The 15,939-nt window shown below is 44.2% G+C and overlaps 1 protein-coding gene and 1 long non-coding RNA gene across 3 annotated transcripts in view; both read left to right on the top strand.

Annotated features, from left to right (window-relative positions):
• The window catches only part of LOC6049763 (CUGBP Elav-like family member 2), a 247,728-nt gene that overhangs the window by 18,224 nt on the left and 213,565 nt on the right, over positions 1 to 15,939 (top strand). For both annotated transcript variants that reach the window (XM_038257897.1, XM_038257896.1), the window contains exon 3: positions 14,169 to 14,251. In XM_038257897.1, the coding sequence (XP_038113825.1) occupies positions 14,169 to 14,251 (83 nt within the window). The remainder of the gene's footprint in view (positions 1 to 14,168; positions 14,252 to 15,939) is intronic.
• Positions 4,029 to 5,143, top strand: LOC119767922. The gene is made up of 3 exons (XR_005277795.1): positions 4,029 to 4,227; positions 4,286 to 4,694; positions 4,755 to 5,143. It is a non-coding gene; the product is annotated as an uncharacterized LOC119767922 (long non-coding RNA).

The raw sequence follows: 15,939 nt of genomic DNA, 5'->3' as shown, positions 1-15,939 counted from the left end.
GAAAATCCTGCGAACCCCATACAAAGTTTCAAAAATATGTTACCTATCAATGGAGTACCCGCTGTCGAGCAGTTTTTTTTCTACAATGTATTTCTTATGGAGCGAACTGTCAAAAACTGCTCGACTGCGGGTGCTCCATTTTCTTCGATGTGGGAAAACGCTTTTATGCAAGACAATTTTTTTCAGGGTTAGCTGTCAATTTTACATTCTGAACTATTCTGAACACTTTCAAAACTGCTCAAAAATCATCACAATCCTGTACAAATTTTGACAGCTGTGAAATTCAACAGTTAGTCGACAAAACAGTTGCAGTCAATGTCGACTTATTTGACTGGTTTTGTCGGTCAAGTACCCAAATGTTTTTGTTATTTAGATTCGCATGAAATATTGTCTACGATGTCAAAAAAATATTGTCATCTCAATTTTATTCGAAAACTTCTGGGAACCCTCCCAACCTTCAAAGAACGTCGACTCCTCCTCCTCTCTCAATAAAAAAATCCTTTCAAATCCGCGCGTCAAAGGAACCTCTCAATCACGTGGCAACCCGCTTCGACGTCGTCGTCCAAAATTACAGCCCAATGACATGGCACTTTTCCGCGGAGCCGACAAAGCCTGTGCTCGAAGCGGTTTGATCTTTTTCTTTAATGAACCGAAAAAAGCTTGATTTTTTTTTTCGTGTATTGCTTTGGAAAATTTGGGGATGTTAAAAATCGATGACACCGTTTGTTTTGCAAACGGGGAAAGCCTTGATTCAATTGTTGGAGTGGGAGATTTAAATTTGTGGATTTTCCGCGTAACAGAGAAAGTTGGCGTGTCATGCTGACGCGCGGGAGTACGCGCCGCCTTTTTGTTGATTTTGCTGAAGAGGATCATGACTTGCTGCGTGAAGGGGGATTAGTCGGATGGAGGGAAAACAGCTTTTTCATTTTGGGGCGAGCAACATGTGTTCGAAGAGAAAATTTTAAAGATTTGTTGTGTGGCTGATGGTGGAATTCCATCTGTGGCCCATTAAATGTTACGGTTTGGAACTACTACGGGGAAAAGTCCGGCGTAATTAAAATTCACTTTGCAAAAGAGAAACTTCTTATCAACCAGCTGGAACCGGTTGGAGCGCCGGTGGTAGGGGCATTAGAGAGCCATAAAGTGCCATCATGGTGCACCGGGCTGCGGAGAATAGTTTCGGAATACTCTAAACTTTCTTCATTTCCTACTGAGCAGTGCGGAACACGCTCCCAAACCACGTGCGCCCAACTTCCGAGCAAGTCGCAAAAATTTATGGTCCCTCCCCAGGTGTAAAGAATAAATTTTATTACTCTGACACAATCGTCTGCCCGGGGAGCAGGGAGCTTCACTCCATTTCTTCCGGCGACATCATCGTCGAGGACCAGACAGACAAAACGCCTCGAGACCAAGTTGGCTCCATTAACGTATGTGTGTGTGTGTTTCCATCATATTTTAAACACTTTAGCTAAAACGCATCCATTTTGGACGAAGTAAGTGAAGCTCAACGCCGTCCATGACAAAGTGGAGCAGATTATCATTGTCACATCTTGCACTACCTTGGACCTTTTCGCTGGAGTCAGTAGCGCCAGCTTTACATGGAGCGCGAATTAAATGCTCAGCTGTACTATCTTATCTTTCACCGGTCGTCGTCGTCGTCTGCAACGTCGTAGACTACCGTCTTCCCCTATATTGTTGCTACGTGTCCTCCAGGCCAACCACCAGACACCAGACTACAGCCCTCGAGGGGAAGTCCTTACTCTTCGTCAGCGAGAGAGAACCCTAGCTTTAAGAGCTATTCCATGTTACCTGTTCCACCTTAAACCACTTGCACCAATTCCGACCGGCACAGTTTCGACAACTAATCCACTTGAAGCCGCTAATGACCGGAACTTTGCTAAGCAGTGCTAAACTGTACCCTCGGGACTTCTTCCCTTGTGTTCTCATACGTGTTGGTCCTAGTCTATGCATAAATTTACAGCAAGTATGAATGTTAAATAGAGACCCCCACCACCTCCCTCCTCCACACACGTGCCCGTAAACAATAACCGGTATAGTGCCGCGCACTTAACACACAATATCACTATTATTAATTATACAAATTGTATTGGCCGTTGTGCAAATAATATAATTAATTTCATACCCCGAACCACACCACGCTGGATATCGTGGCGACGTGGTCACCGGGGTCGGGGTCGGAGATTCCGTGAGTGTGGTCACCAAATTGACAGGGGTGGGTCGCACACGTGGACGGTGGGGTCCCACCGAGATGAGTAATATGCAAATTATGTTTAAATTCCAATTGACAATGCCAAAATTTATGGTAATTGCTTTATTACGGCGGCCACGCTATATCAGTGAGTTCGAACTCTGATATCATGCAGTGAGCAGTGCAGCGCACGTGCGTTTTGGGTGCGTGCCAGGAGGTCAGACAGCGAGAATGTGTGAAATTTTGTTGCAGGTTGCAGGCGAAAATTAACGGACGTTCCGGGGTGATGGACCGTTTTGTTTGAATTATATTTGGGCGGCGTTTTTTGCTCCATTTGATGTGTCAAATTGGACCTATTTGATGGATTATAGATTTATTTGCCCAAATACGATTATTCGACCAGTTTTTGTGCGATGAAGACATTTCACATCAGTTCGGCATCTTCCGACGTGGGTAATTTTGTCTAGCCCGACATATTTTGTTGTGGGTCAACTGCTGAAATCAAATTCTGAGCAGTTCTGATCACTTTAAAAAATGCTCGATATTTTCAAGCCCCATAAAAATATTGACTGTTGTGATGTTTTTATCAGTCAATAAAATTGTACAAAACAATGTCAATTTAATGGACTATTTCCATTCGAGCATTTTTTGCTTTTTTCTACAATGTATTCGTTATGGAGCAAACTGTCAAAAACTGCTCGACGGCGGGTGCTCCATTAGAAGACGAGAAAATGCAGGAAATGGAGTACCCGATTTGAGTGGTCGAAATGGCAGATCTCCCATAAGGAATACGTTGTTTAAAAAGCAAAAACTGTTCGAATGGAAATTCTCCATTGCAGGCAATTTGCTTAGACCGACATTTTTGTACGTGGGTCAACGGAGCACTTACATTCCAGCAGTTTTTGCTTTAAGCGGTATACGCACTTCGGAAGGAACCGGTCAAGAAAAAAATCAAATGGGCAGCAGCGGCAGCGCAAGCAAGTCAGAGAAGGTGAAGAAAAGCCCCAAGAAATCGCTCCCTCTCCTTTGTTCTGCAGTTCGTAAAGCTGTTTCTTGACCCCTTTCCTTACGATCTGCAGACTAGCCTTTATTCTACTATGTATTTCTTATGGAGCGAACTGTCAAAAACTGCTCGACTTCGGGTGCTCCACTGTCAAATTAAGTACTGAACTATTCTGAACACTTTCATAACTGCTCGAAATTGTCAAACCCCATTGAAAATTTGACAGTTCTGATGTTTTCGTAATCAGTCGACAAATTTCTTCCACCCGATTATGACAAATCCTGCATTCGAGTAGTTTTTGACAGTTTTGTTTTTGGATCTTATTTTTCATTTTTGGAAAAATTGGAGAGAAAATATCGAATTCCTAATTCAAACATTAATTTAAATCAATTTCAAACAATCACGTAGTCGTGCCCAAACGCCACCTCACCAACTCTAGAACTTCCTCCACGGGCGCCGAAAAAGACAGCAAACTTCCTCTTTCGGGCAAATATCACCGCCGGGTTTCCGAGAACAATATGCACAATTGCACCCCCGAGGTGGTGGTGGGGGCATAACTTTTACACCAAAGCGCACTTAAATTTTACCACACTTTTAACGTGAGCAAGCTCGCCTTCTCGGTTTGGTGAATTGAATTTTATTGCAACTAATAAATTGAACCCCGACCCTGCCGCGTTCCCTTCAAACTTGCCCCTACGCGCACTTGAAGTAGTGAAATTGTGTTAGTTTCTAGCTCGACTACCCTGTTTGAAAAATGTCGCACGTCGTACGAGTTGTCGCACGGTTTTGATTTTACCGTTTCGATATCGATTGGTCGAAAGGACGACAAACGGACGACAAACGCTCGATATGCTCGACATTGTTTTTTCGCATCGATTTTTTGACAGATTGACGAATCGCCCGTGTCGACGAAAATACTTTGACAGTTTGAATCAAGCAAAAACATGTTATGACGAACAAAAGTGCAAGATTGTAGTTAAAAATTGCGAATAAATGCAAAACAAAATTGCAGCAAGTAAGTATAATCAGTAGTTAGTTTCGTTGCATTTAAAATTGTTCTTTTTATGTGACAGCCGGATACCAGGTCACCCGTGGAACTGTAGTTCGATGCCGGAAATAGCATCGGCCTAACCGCCGCAGTACTACAGTCGGCACCGATCCTGGCCTAAGGCCAACACCATCAGGCACGACACAATCCGGCTGGGGACAACCGCGGTCTCGTAAATGTAAATACCACTAATCACTTTCATCGCCCGGTCGCGCTTCTAATACGAAAGATGCCGCTAATCCACTTTATTCAATACCGAAGATGCAGTAGGTTCCCTTGCCTCAGCAGTAGCCCCGAATCGTGCCGAGGATCGTGTCAGGGGACACAGGAGGACGTACTTAACAAGATTTACAAAGATTCGGCGATTCAACCTCCTCTACGACGTTCGCAGCATCTACACCCGGATCCGGAGAACGCATCCCATAGTAACCCAGGTTCCACTAAATGCCGTTGAACTAGACTGTTGTAATTATACGTCACATCATCTTCACCAGGATGCTCCGGAAATGAGCGGATCTCCCGCCGGCATGGGACCGAAGCATTACAAATCACCACCACATCTCCACCATCCGCCTTCACTGAATCATCAGCCGCAACACGGACCGCCCGTCGTGCCCGTTCCCAAGTCCGAGTTCGACGATAACAGGCGTTGTGATGAAGACGGAACCTACGCCTAGACTGCGACGGCCGCCACCGTAGGGATGACTCCTACCAAACAGTCGTGCTAGTCCAACCTCATCGAGTACGGCGCTGACTAGTGGAGTCCGAACAATCCGTCCGGCAAGCGAAAGTACTCGCGCGATCAGCTGATACAGTTCAAGAATGCGGCAACGGCTCACGAAAAACCGGCTGGATCTTCGTAATTGTCCTAACCATGGAGGAGGTGCCCACGGATGGGCATGGATTAGCATCTACGAGATGCTTTTGCCGACGTTCATCAAGGATTGCATGAGAGATGGGGGCGGAGGAGAAAAAGGCGGTGTGAACATGGGCCAAATGAGACAACAACACATGCCGAAACTACTGTCCGGATCGCAGCCAAACAAACAATCTCAGCAGGGCATGAATCTGGTGGAGATACTAAGCGTGAACGAGAACAAACGGACCGCCCAGATGTTGTCCCTCAGCAATTACACTCGGCAGGGTTTTCATCGTCGTTAATTTAGTGTAACATACTAAGAGTAAGTAAAAAATAATAACATAATTAATATTAATAATAATATGCGCTCGTCGTCAAGTAGGAAGTGCCCGTCGCTACTGAGCCTGAAACAAGAAATGAACGCCACACCTGCCTGTGCCATCAACCGAGACAACACCAAGCACCAATCCAGCAACGGCCACCACCGTAACAATGATCCCGACGTGGGCCAGAGGAGTCGAAGCAAAAGTAATGGAAAAGAAGCGCAACAGTTTGGAAAAGAAGCTGCAGCCGATGTTGATCAAAACATTGCATGGGAGGTGGTAGCGGAAGAGGAGAAGGTGGTTGCAACATGGGCCAAATGAGACAACCAAACATGCCGTAACGAGCACCCCGCGGGTCATCAGCGGCCAAGTTCGGTTCGCAGTTAAACTGACAATCCTAGCAGGGCATGAATACTTTGAAAATTCTGGTAAGAATGGCTTAAGCCAATTGTTTGATCAATTTTATTTTTAAGGTGTTTTTTCTCCTAACAGGTTCAAAGACGATGCAACCGCGCGTCGAACATCTCAACCCCCTGTAGTGGCCAGAACGCAAATCTACTCGCCGAACTGAGATGGGACCGTCGCCTTGGCGCACTCCCGGTCCCAAAACATCTGCAAACGTGGTCAAATACAATACGTAGAAGGAAACCGTGCTGGACGCCAAGAACTGGAAGCGTTCCGAAAGAACCGTCGCCGGCCGCTGTACACTCCCGGCGTCTATGACAAACTGGACAAGGCGACCCTGGCCAAAGAAACGCCAGAACCGATAGAACACCTTCTTCAATCCGCCGGCCAACTCCTTCAGCACCTTCTTGGCAACCGACCAAACTCCACTGGGAGCGTCAGCGCGTGCAAGAAAAGTAAATTTATTTTCTTCAAAAGTTCCAACCCATTGTAAAATAATCTAAATAAATTAAAATGATTAATTAATGCCTAAAAACAACTAATTTTAATTGAAACATAACCTAGAAATCCGAAATTACAGCGCACGACAAAGGCACGACATCCTAAATAACAAAACCGTGCGACGTCTGCCGAATGTCGTACGACAATGTCGCACAATTTCGATTATCGATCGCACGACACACACGACATTTTGGTGCAAAAACGTATGACATTCGCGCGAAAGTCGTACGACATTGTCGTGCGACGTCGTACAATTGCACGGACGACAAACGACGGACGTCCGACGGACTTTTCATTCAGGGTACGCGAGGTGATCATCGTCGTCGAACCTAAAGTGCCCGTTGTCCTACAAGCTGTGTGAGGGTGATAAAATATAAATTTCATTAGATTCAAATGAAAATCGCACTGAAACGTGCGAGTTACGAGCGTTTTAACGCTTATTGCCCCGCTGTTATCTGGTGTGGGACCTTCCTTGAACGGGTAAGAAGTCCAACAGATTTCCCTTTAACTTGCAAAGTCATTCTCCGAGACCGAGCAAAGTCGAAAAGTGAGGCAGAAGTTTCGTCGACTTGCAATGATCAGCGCACCATCAGCCCCAGTAATAAAAGTTTTCTCTCTATTTTCCGAGAAGGTGCCATCTCACTCTACGAGCTAACGAAGCAGCAAAGTGACGAACGTTGATGAGAAATCCGCTTTTTATTCACGGGGTTTTTGCGTCAAACTAAACGGCGGTAGAACTTTACCGACCGAGCTGTCACTGCACTTCTTCCTCTCGTCTCATTGTTGGGGACCTTCACAAGACGACCACTTTCGATGGAGTCAGCACAAATAAAGCGACGTTTTGAAGTCAATACCAACTAAATGGCAACCCGGTAAGGATGCGTTTTTCCGACAGCCGGCTTAGACACGAGCTCAATGAAGAGCCGAGATCAGAAGGAAAAGTTTATCCATTTAGCAGACTGGCGAATGTGCTAAAAAGGGGAAAACTTCAGCAGGTACTAACCATGCATGTCTGGCTACGAGTAGACAACGACGCGACGGCAGTATGACGAACTACGTGTTCATTTGGCTTTCGTTTTCGTTTGTCTGACCGGGATGGTTGCAGGACATGTGAATGGACTGCTCGCCGGACAGCGTTCTGAATGGAGTTAAGTAATGTTCAACTGAAATAAGTTCATTGCTGTGGGAATGTATGAAGCAATGGCGAAATTGAAGGAAATGAAAACTACACTCTCTATGATTGCTGAAAAGCTGTTTAAAGTCGTATGCTCTATTGCTGTTTTCAAAATGTCGATCATTTGAAAACGTCGGCTTTCCGATGTCCAATATAAGGCGATAATGTTTTGATCGACATCTTTCTATGCGGGTCAGCTGTCAGACCAAATGGAGCACTTCCATTCGAGCAGTTTTTGCTTTTTTCTACAATGTATTACTTATGGAGCGAACTGTCAAAAACTGCTCGACGGCGGGTACTCCATTCTCAACTGTTTCGAGCACAATGAAAACTGCTCGAAATAGTTTAAACCCTATAAAATATTTAAGGGTTTTAAAGACTATGGATCGGTCGACAAAAATCAGCGCTGCAATATCGACAAAGACTAAAATCGAGCAGTTTTTGACAGTTTACTTAGTTAAAAATTAACCACCAATTAATATTTGCTTTCGCATGAAAATTTGGAGAAAAATTAAAGCTATGCATACTTACGAAATTTAGTCGATTTACATGGAAATTGAGCTCTCTAAAACTAATATCCGACGCGTTCCTTCCCATAAAATCAACACTTCATCATTCAAATTATTACACCGCGACGCGGCACTGGGAGTGCAATCAAATTAGGCTTGAGTGTGCACGTGCCTGGCATAACTGCTTCCAGACCTACCTGGGAAAACGGAAAAGCGCGCCCGGCACGCACAATCCATCAGCAACAAATAAATCAAACGGCCAATTTCTGGAGCGGTTCGCCTCGACAGCGATTCCTGAAGATGAAGCATTCCTTTCAGCATCATACTTCACTTTTTGATTAGCCCTCGGAGAATTTCAATAAAGAGAGCAATTCCTAGCCCAGTTTCACGTGGCGTGACGACCACCACTTCGAAGCGAAATTTCCAGCGCGGATGAGTGAATTTTGAAGTTTGGAATCCACAATTCCAATTGCGCCAATTTAATCGAATCCAGATGTTTCGGGGATTCGGAGAAAGCAGCAGCGCGAAGAAATCCCACTAACTTTAATTACATTTTACTCGGTGTTCGCCACGGCTGAACTGCTCTAATTTCGTGCTGTGTGTCGGAAGGTCCTTATCTTCATCAGCACTCCAGCGATTGAGTTCTGTAATGACTGCTGGATTGCTGGGGCTGCCCCCTAAAAGGACGACCGCTGCTGTTGCTGCTATTTCGAGAACGCTAATTGAAAAATGTAGCAAAATTAGTTCACTCGATTGCCACATATCTACCACGCGAGGACCACTCCAGCTGGCCACCGTTGTGGTCCATGGTTTGGAGTTGGTCGCGTGTTTACCCTGTATTTGCTCTCTCTGTTTCACAGACGGAACGGACGTTGATGGCCAGCGCAGCGCTGGTTCCCGAACCCTCACCGGTTTGTTTATTCTGTTCTGTGTAAATAATTAACAAAAAAAAGTGCTCGATTTTTTACCCCGCACAGTCGGTTCAACAAGGATAACGTTTGCACTGGTGCAGAAAAAAAATGCGACCTTCTACCGGAGTGGCCCGGCCAGGCTGCAGGCTTATCGCTTCGTTCCGCAAACAGACACTGGAGCTGACCACTATTAGATCGCGTAGATCTGCGGCTTACCCGGGGTACGGTGTACACTTTGGCGGGAACGCTGGTACCTTGTTTATCTACACTTTACCATGCGGTCTGGCTCCGAAAAGAAGGGGTGGGAGTAGAAAAATTACCAACAGGACCTACGGTGTCGAACGAGGGAAAATAGAAACGAATGAAAAATTCAACACTGCCCCCTTGCCAGGAAATGTGAACACGACAAAACTTGGTACATTACTGAAAAGAAAAAGAGCTTGTTTCATCAAAATTTTAAAATGTCCAACTCTGAACATGTCCTGACCATTTACGCTAAAACGGCCGTCAATCGCCCCAGTAACGGAGACGCATCGAATTCTACCGTCCTAAATTACAGGGCCAGCTCACCTGTGAAAAAAATCGAATGGATTGCAATCCGGGGGGCGTATGTGGATGCAATTTACAGACTGCACAGCGGTAAAAAATCGATATCGATAACCTAAATAAACACTCTTCTAGCGGTCGCATGGGGTAGAAGTCGTACTGAAAAAATTCATACCGCACACGGTAAGATTCGATTCAACACCGGTAATATCGTCTGGCCTGATTGGTAAACGTTGTACGACCACTCAGCGTTCAATTGACACGTTTCCAGCGAAGAACAGCAAAATTTCCATTTGTACCTCCACCTAAGAACAACACAAACTTTAAAGCAAATTTAAACATCTTCCTCGCAACTCACCGAGCAACTGTTTGCAATCAATTATTGATTAAAAGCGGGATAGAGCCATCTATTATGTATAGCCAGCACTACCTTAAAAAGGATTTATCCTGCTCTAATCGATGCCGGAGCTCTCGAATCGCTGTTGCATCGTCCGAACTCAACTCGTCTGGAGCACCAGCATCGTGCTCAGACAATAAATCTCTAATCTCATTATATTTCATGTATAACGAAATAAAATTTTCATCGATCTTGTTTTCTTTGCACCCGCACCACGCTTTCGGAGGGAAAAGGCCCGGGTTTCGAGCAGGAACCGGAACGGAATCTGGCAAATCTTGTTTGGGTGGGAATTTAGTTGTTCCAGGGTGAGTTGGAGGGGAGATACAATAATTACGTGATAAAATCGATTCTTGCACCAGCAGGTTTAATGTGTTATTTATTTTTTTGACGAGGATGTACGAAATTTATCAGCAGATTTAGTTTTGTTTGCAATCGTTATAATAGCTGTAGAGCTTTGGAAATCTAATTAATTTTTTATTTGATGAAATGGAACAAATTAATTGATTCCATGTCAAACAGAAAGTCTAATCAGTTTCTTCAACACTTCAACCAAAACCCGTTTATTGTGACGATGCGGGACTGAACTTAAAAGTGATCAGACCCGCATCGGCCCTAGAATGGAGCAACCGCCGTCGAGCAGTTTTTGCTATTTCTACAATGTATTTCTTATGGAGTGAACTGTCAAAAAACTGCTTGGGTGCTCTATTCTCACTGGGATACCGAATTTCCTGTTTTGATCGACTTTTTTGCCGAATTTCATCGGTAATCATTTCATCTGTTAAAATTTCAATAGTGTTCGAACAGTTGAAAAATGGAGCACTTCCATTCGAGCAGTTTTTGCTTTTTTCTACAATGTATTTCTCATGGAGTGAACTGTCAAAAACTGCTCAACTGCGGGTGCTCCATTGTTCAGAATATATCAGAATACGTTTTGACAGCTGACCCAAACAGAAAGATTTCTAGCAGAACTGATTTTTTTATTGTACGGCCGGATTTGAGTTCTCCCATAAGGAATGCATTGTAGAAAAAATCAAAAACTGCTCGAATGGATTGCTCCATTGGAAAAAAAATCGCGTTTAAAAAATTATGACAGAATGCGATTCTGTTTTCAAACGGCAGAAATTTGCCCTTAATCCATTCGAAAAAGAATGACAAAAATAAAAGAAATGCTTGACTGACAGTCTGTGGAAATAGTAATAAAACATTAAGCAGTCCTCAAGTATCAAACGTCAAACTGGCAAATCACTGGATGGGATTTCACTATATACTATTTTATCATGAATTTTAAATTACACCTAAAAACAGGTCATACGTCTTTTAAGTGTCATTCTGGACAATTCCAAATAATCGGAACGGCCAGACCAATTCCAAGACGCGTCAAGCGACTTCAGATCATAAATTTCTAATGAATTGTGCAACTCACAGTGCACTGAAAACCTCCTCTTTTGTCCATCACAAGCTGCAGTTGACGGGGTAAAATTGCTGTCTTTTCGTTTGAGTTTTCCACTGTCTCAAGGCGCGAGAGCGGAAAAAGTGCACGTCAATATGTTTGAATTATTAAGAAGCGACCTCTAAGCGCGGTCCCGGCAATCACCATCCGGAAAGAAAGCAGCTGAAACTGCACCACGGAAAGTTGGGAGGGGGAAATAATTGAGTTTTTTTGGTGCATTATTGATTCGCAGGTGGGAAGAGTTGGTAACTTCCGTTGGAAGTAATTATAAATGAGACTCTAAGGCGGCGCACCGGTGTGGGTGTGTGGTGTATGGGAAAAGTTTTGGTCATTTCAAAGTTTTCGCTCCCCGATGGACTACCACCGGTGTGCGGGTAGTTTCTTCGAAAAAAGGGAAATCAATTATTGATGAAGTTTCCGGGCAATCGAGAAATGGTGGTATCCAGGGGATTATGGTGGCCAAACAAAGAGTTGCTCATGTGGAACATGGAGTGTGGTCCCCACAAAATTCAAATAAGCCTGACACAAAAGTCCCAGCAGATTCAACCCGAAACCCACAAGATAATCTTGTCGGAGACCTTCGTTTGTCCCTTCCACTTTTCACCACATGATGAAGCCACACACATACAGATCAAAAGCTCATCACTTGATGCTTTCACAAAAACGACCTGAAACTTTTAATGATATCGTTAGCAATCCATTTTCCATCCAATTTATCCCATTCGGTGACGCGTCGACTTCGCCGGTCTGATTTGGGGGGCTTTCGGAGGGTTTTTTGTCAGAAATCCCACACCCCAACAATTATTATCATTCGAAAGTCATTTATTTCCCCAATCACAACTGACATCATCATATTCATTTTTCTTCCTCACTTGGTCCTGCGGTCTGGAGGGGATAATACCGGCAGCTTAACCTTCTCCACCCAGCATATATTGTCAATTAGATCCGGCCGGAGAGCCAATCCCTGGTCGATACAGTCGCCCACAACCAGCAGGGATGGGCAGAAATCCACTTTGGATCCGGCGGCATTATCGACAAACTATTGTCATTTTCTCTCTCTGTTCAAGACCCGAGAGCTTCACACCCAGTCAGACTAATACGAGTGGACAAGTGGAAGTCCTTCTGCGCGCCGTCCTTCTTTCCGGCCAATCAAACCCCCTTTGAGCTGTACACCAGTCTGGGTTAGAGGAAAAAATAGGAACCGAAGCCAAAGGATACATTTCCAATCAGTATATCGCTTCCAGTGTAACTAGGCGATACGACGGAGGAAAACAAAAGCACACAGGAGCTTTTGCAGAAGTGTATATCTGCTATTGATTTCTGGAGCCAACGGAAATGGGGCACCGGGCTTCTGTCCATTACGATTTTCTTGCCTCTTATCAACGGGGCCAACACAGAGGACGACTGCTGGGGACGAGGTTGGTCGGCCAAACAACAAGAACAACCCGGTTTGGGTTGGCTTTGTTACGTTATCGGTCCGGAGCATGTGGTGTGTGTGTGTGTGTGTGGCTCCGGAGCCCAACCAGTCGATATTGCTGCAAATGTCAAAGATAGAGAGCGAGTCCGGATTGGGTTCGGAACTGGTGGAGCTAATTAAGCGACTAATCCTTTCAACGACAGAGCGAATTTGCTTCAAAGATGGAGTGGATGATTTCCGTTTTCTGGTCTTCTGGACGGGAGTCGATGAATTTAGATCGATTTTGTGAAAACCAATGAGTTTTTGTTTTGTTAAATTTCTTACGGGAAGTACTGTCAAAACTGTTCGATTTTAGGATTCAAGGGATGACGACGTTCAATCTGTATAATTTTTAATATGGTTTGCTAATATTCGAGTAGCTGAAAAAAATGTTCAGAACAGTTCAGATCTGATTTTGGCAGTTGACTTACATTTTATTATGTCGGGCGACAAAGTTTTAAAAAACTTCCATCTTTTCCTTATCAATTTTCCAAGCTATTGTCGGCTCGTTATCTTTCGGACTAAACTGAAGAGTCCTGCCGACCCCTTTTAAGGACACCCCTTATTGTCAAGACATCCCATCTCTGTAATTTCCGGTCCGCTGAGACTCCGAAACCCTGCTTAGTTTTTCCAAGTCGCCCTCGTCAATCATTTTATCGGACTCGTGCAGGCCCGAACCGAGAGCGAAAGAAAGCCCCCCGTCCGGGTGTTCCGGTGAGTGATCTCCGGGCTGTTTACTCAGAGTGCACGCTGCGACGAAAGGACGCCGGACGCTGTCCAGTCCCAGGGATTTGCTTTGGGGAGTATCATTATTATTACGCTTTACCTGGACCTTCCGGAAGTCTCCGTCTTGTCCCTCTCTCTCTTTGTGTGTGCTTGTGCGTTTTGAGTGTGTCACTGTGTAAAGAGACCATAATCCATCGTCTGTCCGGGGTGGTCACGTCGGACCAACTCGTCGGGACGCCCTGCAGTGACAAGACGTCGTCCTGACAGGGCCAGATTAGCACGCGACCGTGACGAATGTGGACGCACGGAATCGATTTGCTGCTGCTGTAAATGTGTCAGTCTTGTCAAGCTCAGTCGGGACACCTACCCGGGGGTTGGGATGAAAACAGTTTTAGCGTGTAACTGTCGGTCGAGCATCAAGCGCTCAATTATTCAATGTTTGAGTAATGTTCTGTTGTCCTTTCTATTATGTTACATGAGTTTGAGTCAACACACACCTACACATTGACACAGCTAAACACCTTGTACACAAGTTCTTTGTTTCTCGAGCTCGAAAAACAGTTTTTTGAAAACAAACAAAAAATGTCCCTCGTCAGTTGTGCATTTGCTTTATCGTGCTTTTTCTTCTCTGTTTTTCTCCGTTTTCCACAGGGTGCTGTTTTGTGACGTTTTACACGCGAAAAGCGGCCCTCAAAGCCCAGGATGCGCTGCACAACATCAAAACGCTCGTGGGGGTAAGTTCATGTTGTTAGTTTTCTTTATTTTCCTTTTCTCGTGATTTTTGTTTTCCATATGCGTTGTGGGTGAGTTGTCCGGCGAATTGGATTTTTTGGTTTTTAAAATTCAAAATTGATAAATCATTAGGTAAATTATAATAAAAATATACGAAAAACGCTATATTCTACAGAAAATACTAAGCCGACATATCAGTCGAATGACATCGTTTTTGTTTTGTCGACAGATTTCAAAATTTGGCTCTGTCAAATTTCTCATAGGGTTAAAATGCTTTTTGAGGAGTTTGGAAAGTGTTGAGAATAGCTCAGAATTTGATTTTAGACAGCTGACCCGGTAAGAAATGGAGCATTTCCATTCGAGCAGTTTTTGCTTTTTTCTACAATGTATTTCTTATGGAGCGAACTGTCAAAAATTGCTCGACTGCGGGTGCTCCATTCTGAGATTTGAAGTTATAAGTATACAAGTGTAAACCCTGAAAGATCTTTGCATAGGTAGTGCTCCATTCGAGTGGTAGCAATGGAGTACCAGATTCGAGTGGTATAAATGACAATGGAGTACTTCCATTCGAGCAGTTTTTGCTTTTTTCTACAATGGAGCACCCGCCGTCGAGCAGTTTTTGACAGTTCGCTCCATAAGGAATACATTGTAGAAAAAAGCAAAAACTGCTCGAATGGAAATGCTCCATTTATTTCTTATGGAGCGAACTGTCAAAAACTGCTCGACTACTTGTGCTCCATTCTCCCATAAGGCTAGTACGCAGACCGGAAGGACAGGGGTCAAGTAACAGCTTTACGAACAGCAGAACAATGGAGAGGGAGCGATTTCTTGGGGCTTTTCTTCACCCTATCTGGCTTGCTTTCGCTGCCGCTGCTGCCCATTTAAAAATTTTTTTGACTGGTTCCTTCCGAAGTGCGTATACAGCTATAAGGAATACATTGTAGACAAAAAAGCAAAATCTGCTCGAATGGAAGTGCTCCATTACAGTTCTTTAACAAGAAATAGACTGTAGAAAAATAAAAAACTACTCGAATGGTATGATAGAACGTTTTTAACGTTTTGTGATGCTGTTCGAATGTTAGTGGTCTTTTTGAAAATAGCTTCAAAGTATCTCTTATGGAAGATTTGTAAATTCTACTACGCAAATCTGATCTTTCATTCCAACTACAGAAGTCCTGAACAGTTCCACTCATCCAAGGCTTTCAACACTATTGGATTTCAGAGGATTTACTGATTTCAAGCACCTCTGCAGCATACCCCTTTGATGAGAGGAAAATTCTTCATTCATCACTTTTTACCCCTTTTCACAGCTTTTCCACAGATCACAGATCGGATGAAAATCCGCCTCTTTTCAAGCCACCGATAGCACCAAACTCATTAGAATCGGGAAAACTGACGGGGGAAAACTGCAGAAAGAGAAAAGCAAGAATTTTTAATATAGAATTACACATCGGAACAAAGTGTTGCCTGTGATGTTTGCGCGACAACGTTACACCGACCGAGAGGTTCGATTGATCTGGAGCTTTTTACTGCTACACCACTGGAAGCGAAAGTTGGGTCTTTGCTTACCGGAACCGGGGTTTGGAGAAGGTGGGGGTGGTATTTGCCAAAGAGGATCAATACCCATGTCGCGAGGACGACGTCAGCTTCGTCATCGTAAGCATTGAGCCAGGGAAAATATCAAAAGCAA

This window comes from Culex quinquefasciatus, chromosome 2, assembly GCF_015732765.1.
Source record: "Culex quinquefasciatus strain JHB chromosome 2, VPISU_Cqui_1.0_pri_paternal, whole genome shotgun sequence".
NCBI classification, from domain to species: Eukaryota; Metazoa; Arthropoda; class Insecta; order Diptera; family Culicidae; genus Culex; species Culex quinquefasciatus.
Note: the sequence above shows the minus strand (reverse complement) of the source record. Positions and strands in the feature narration are given on the sequence as shown.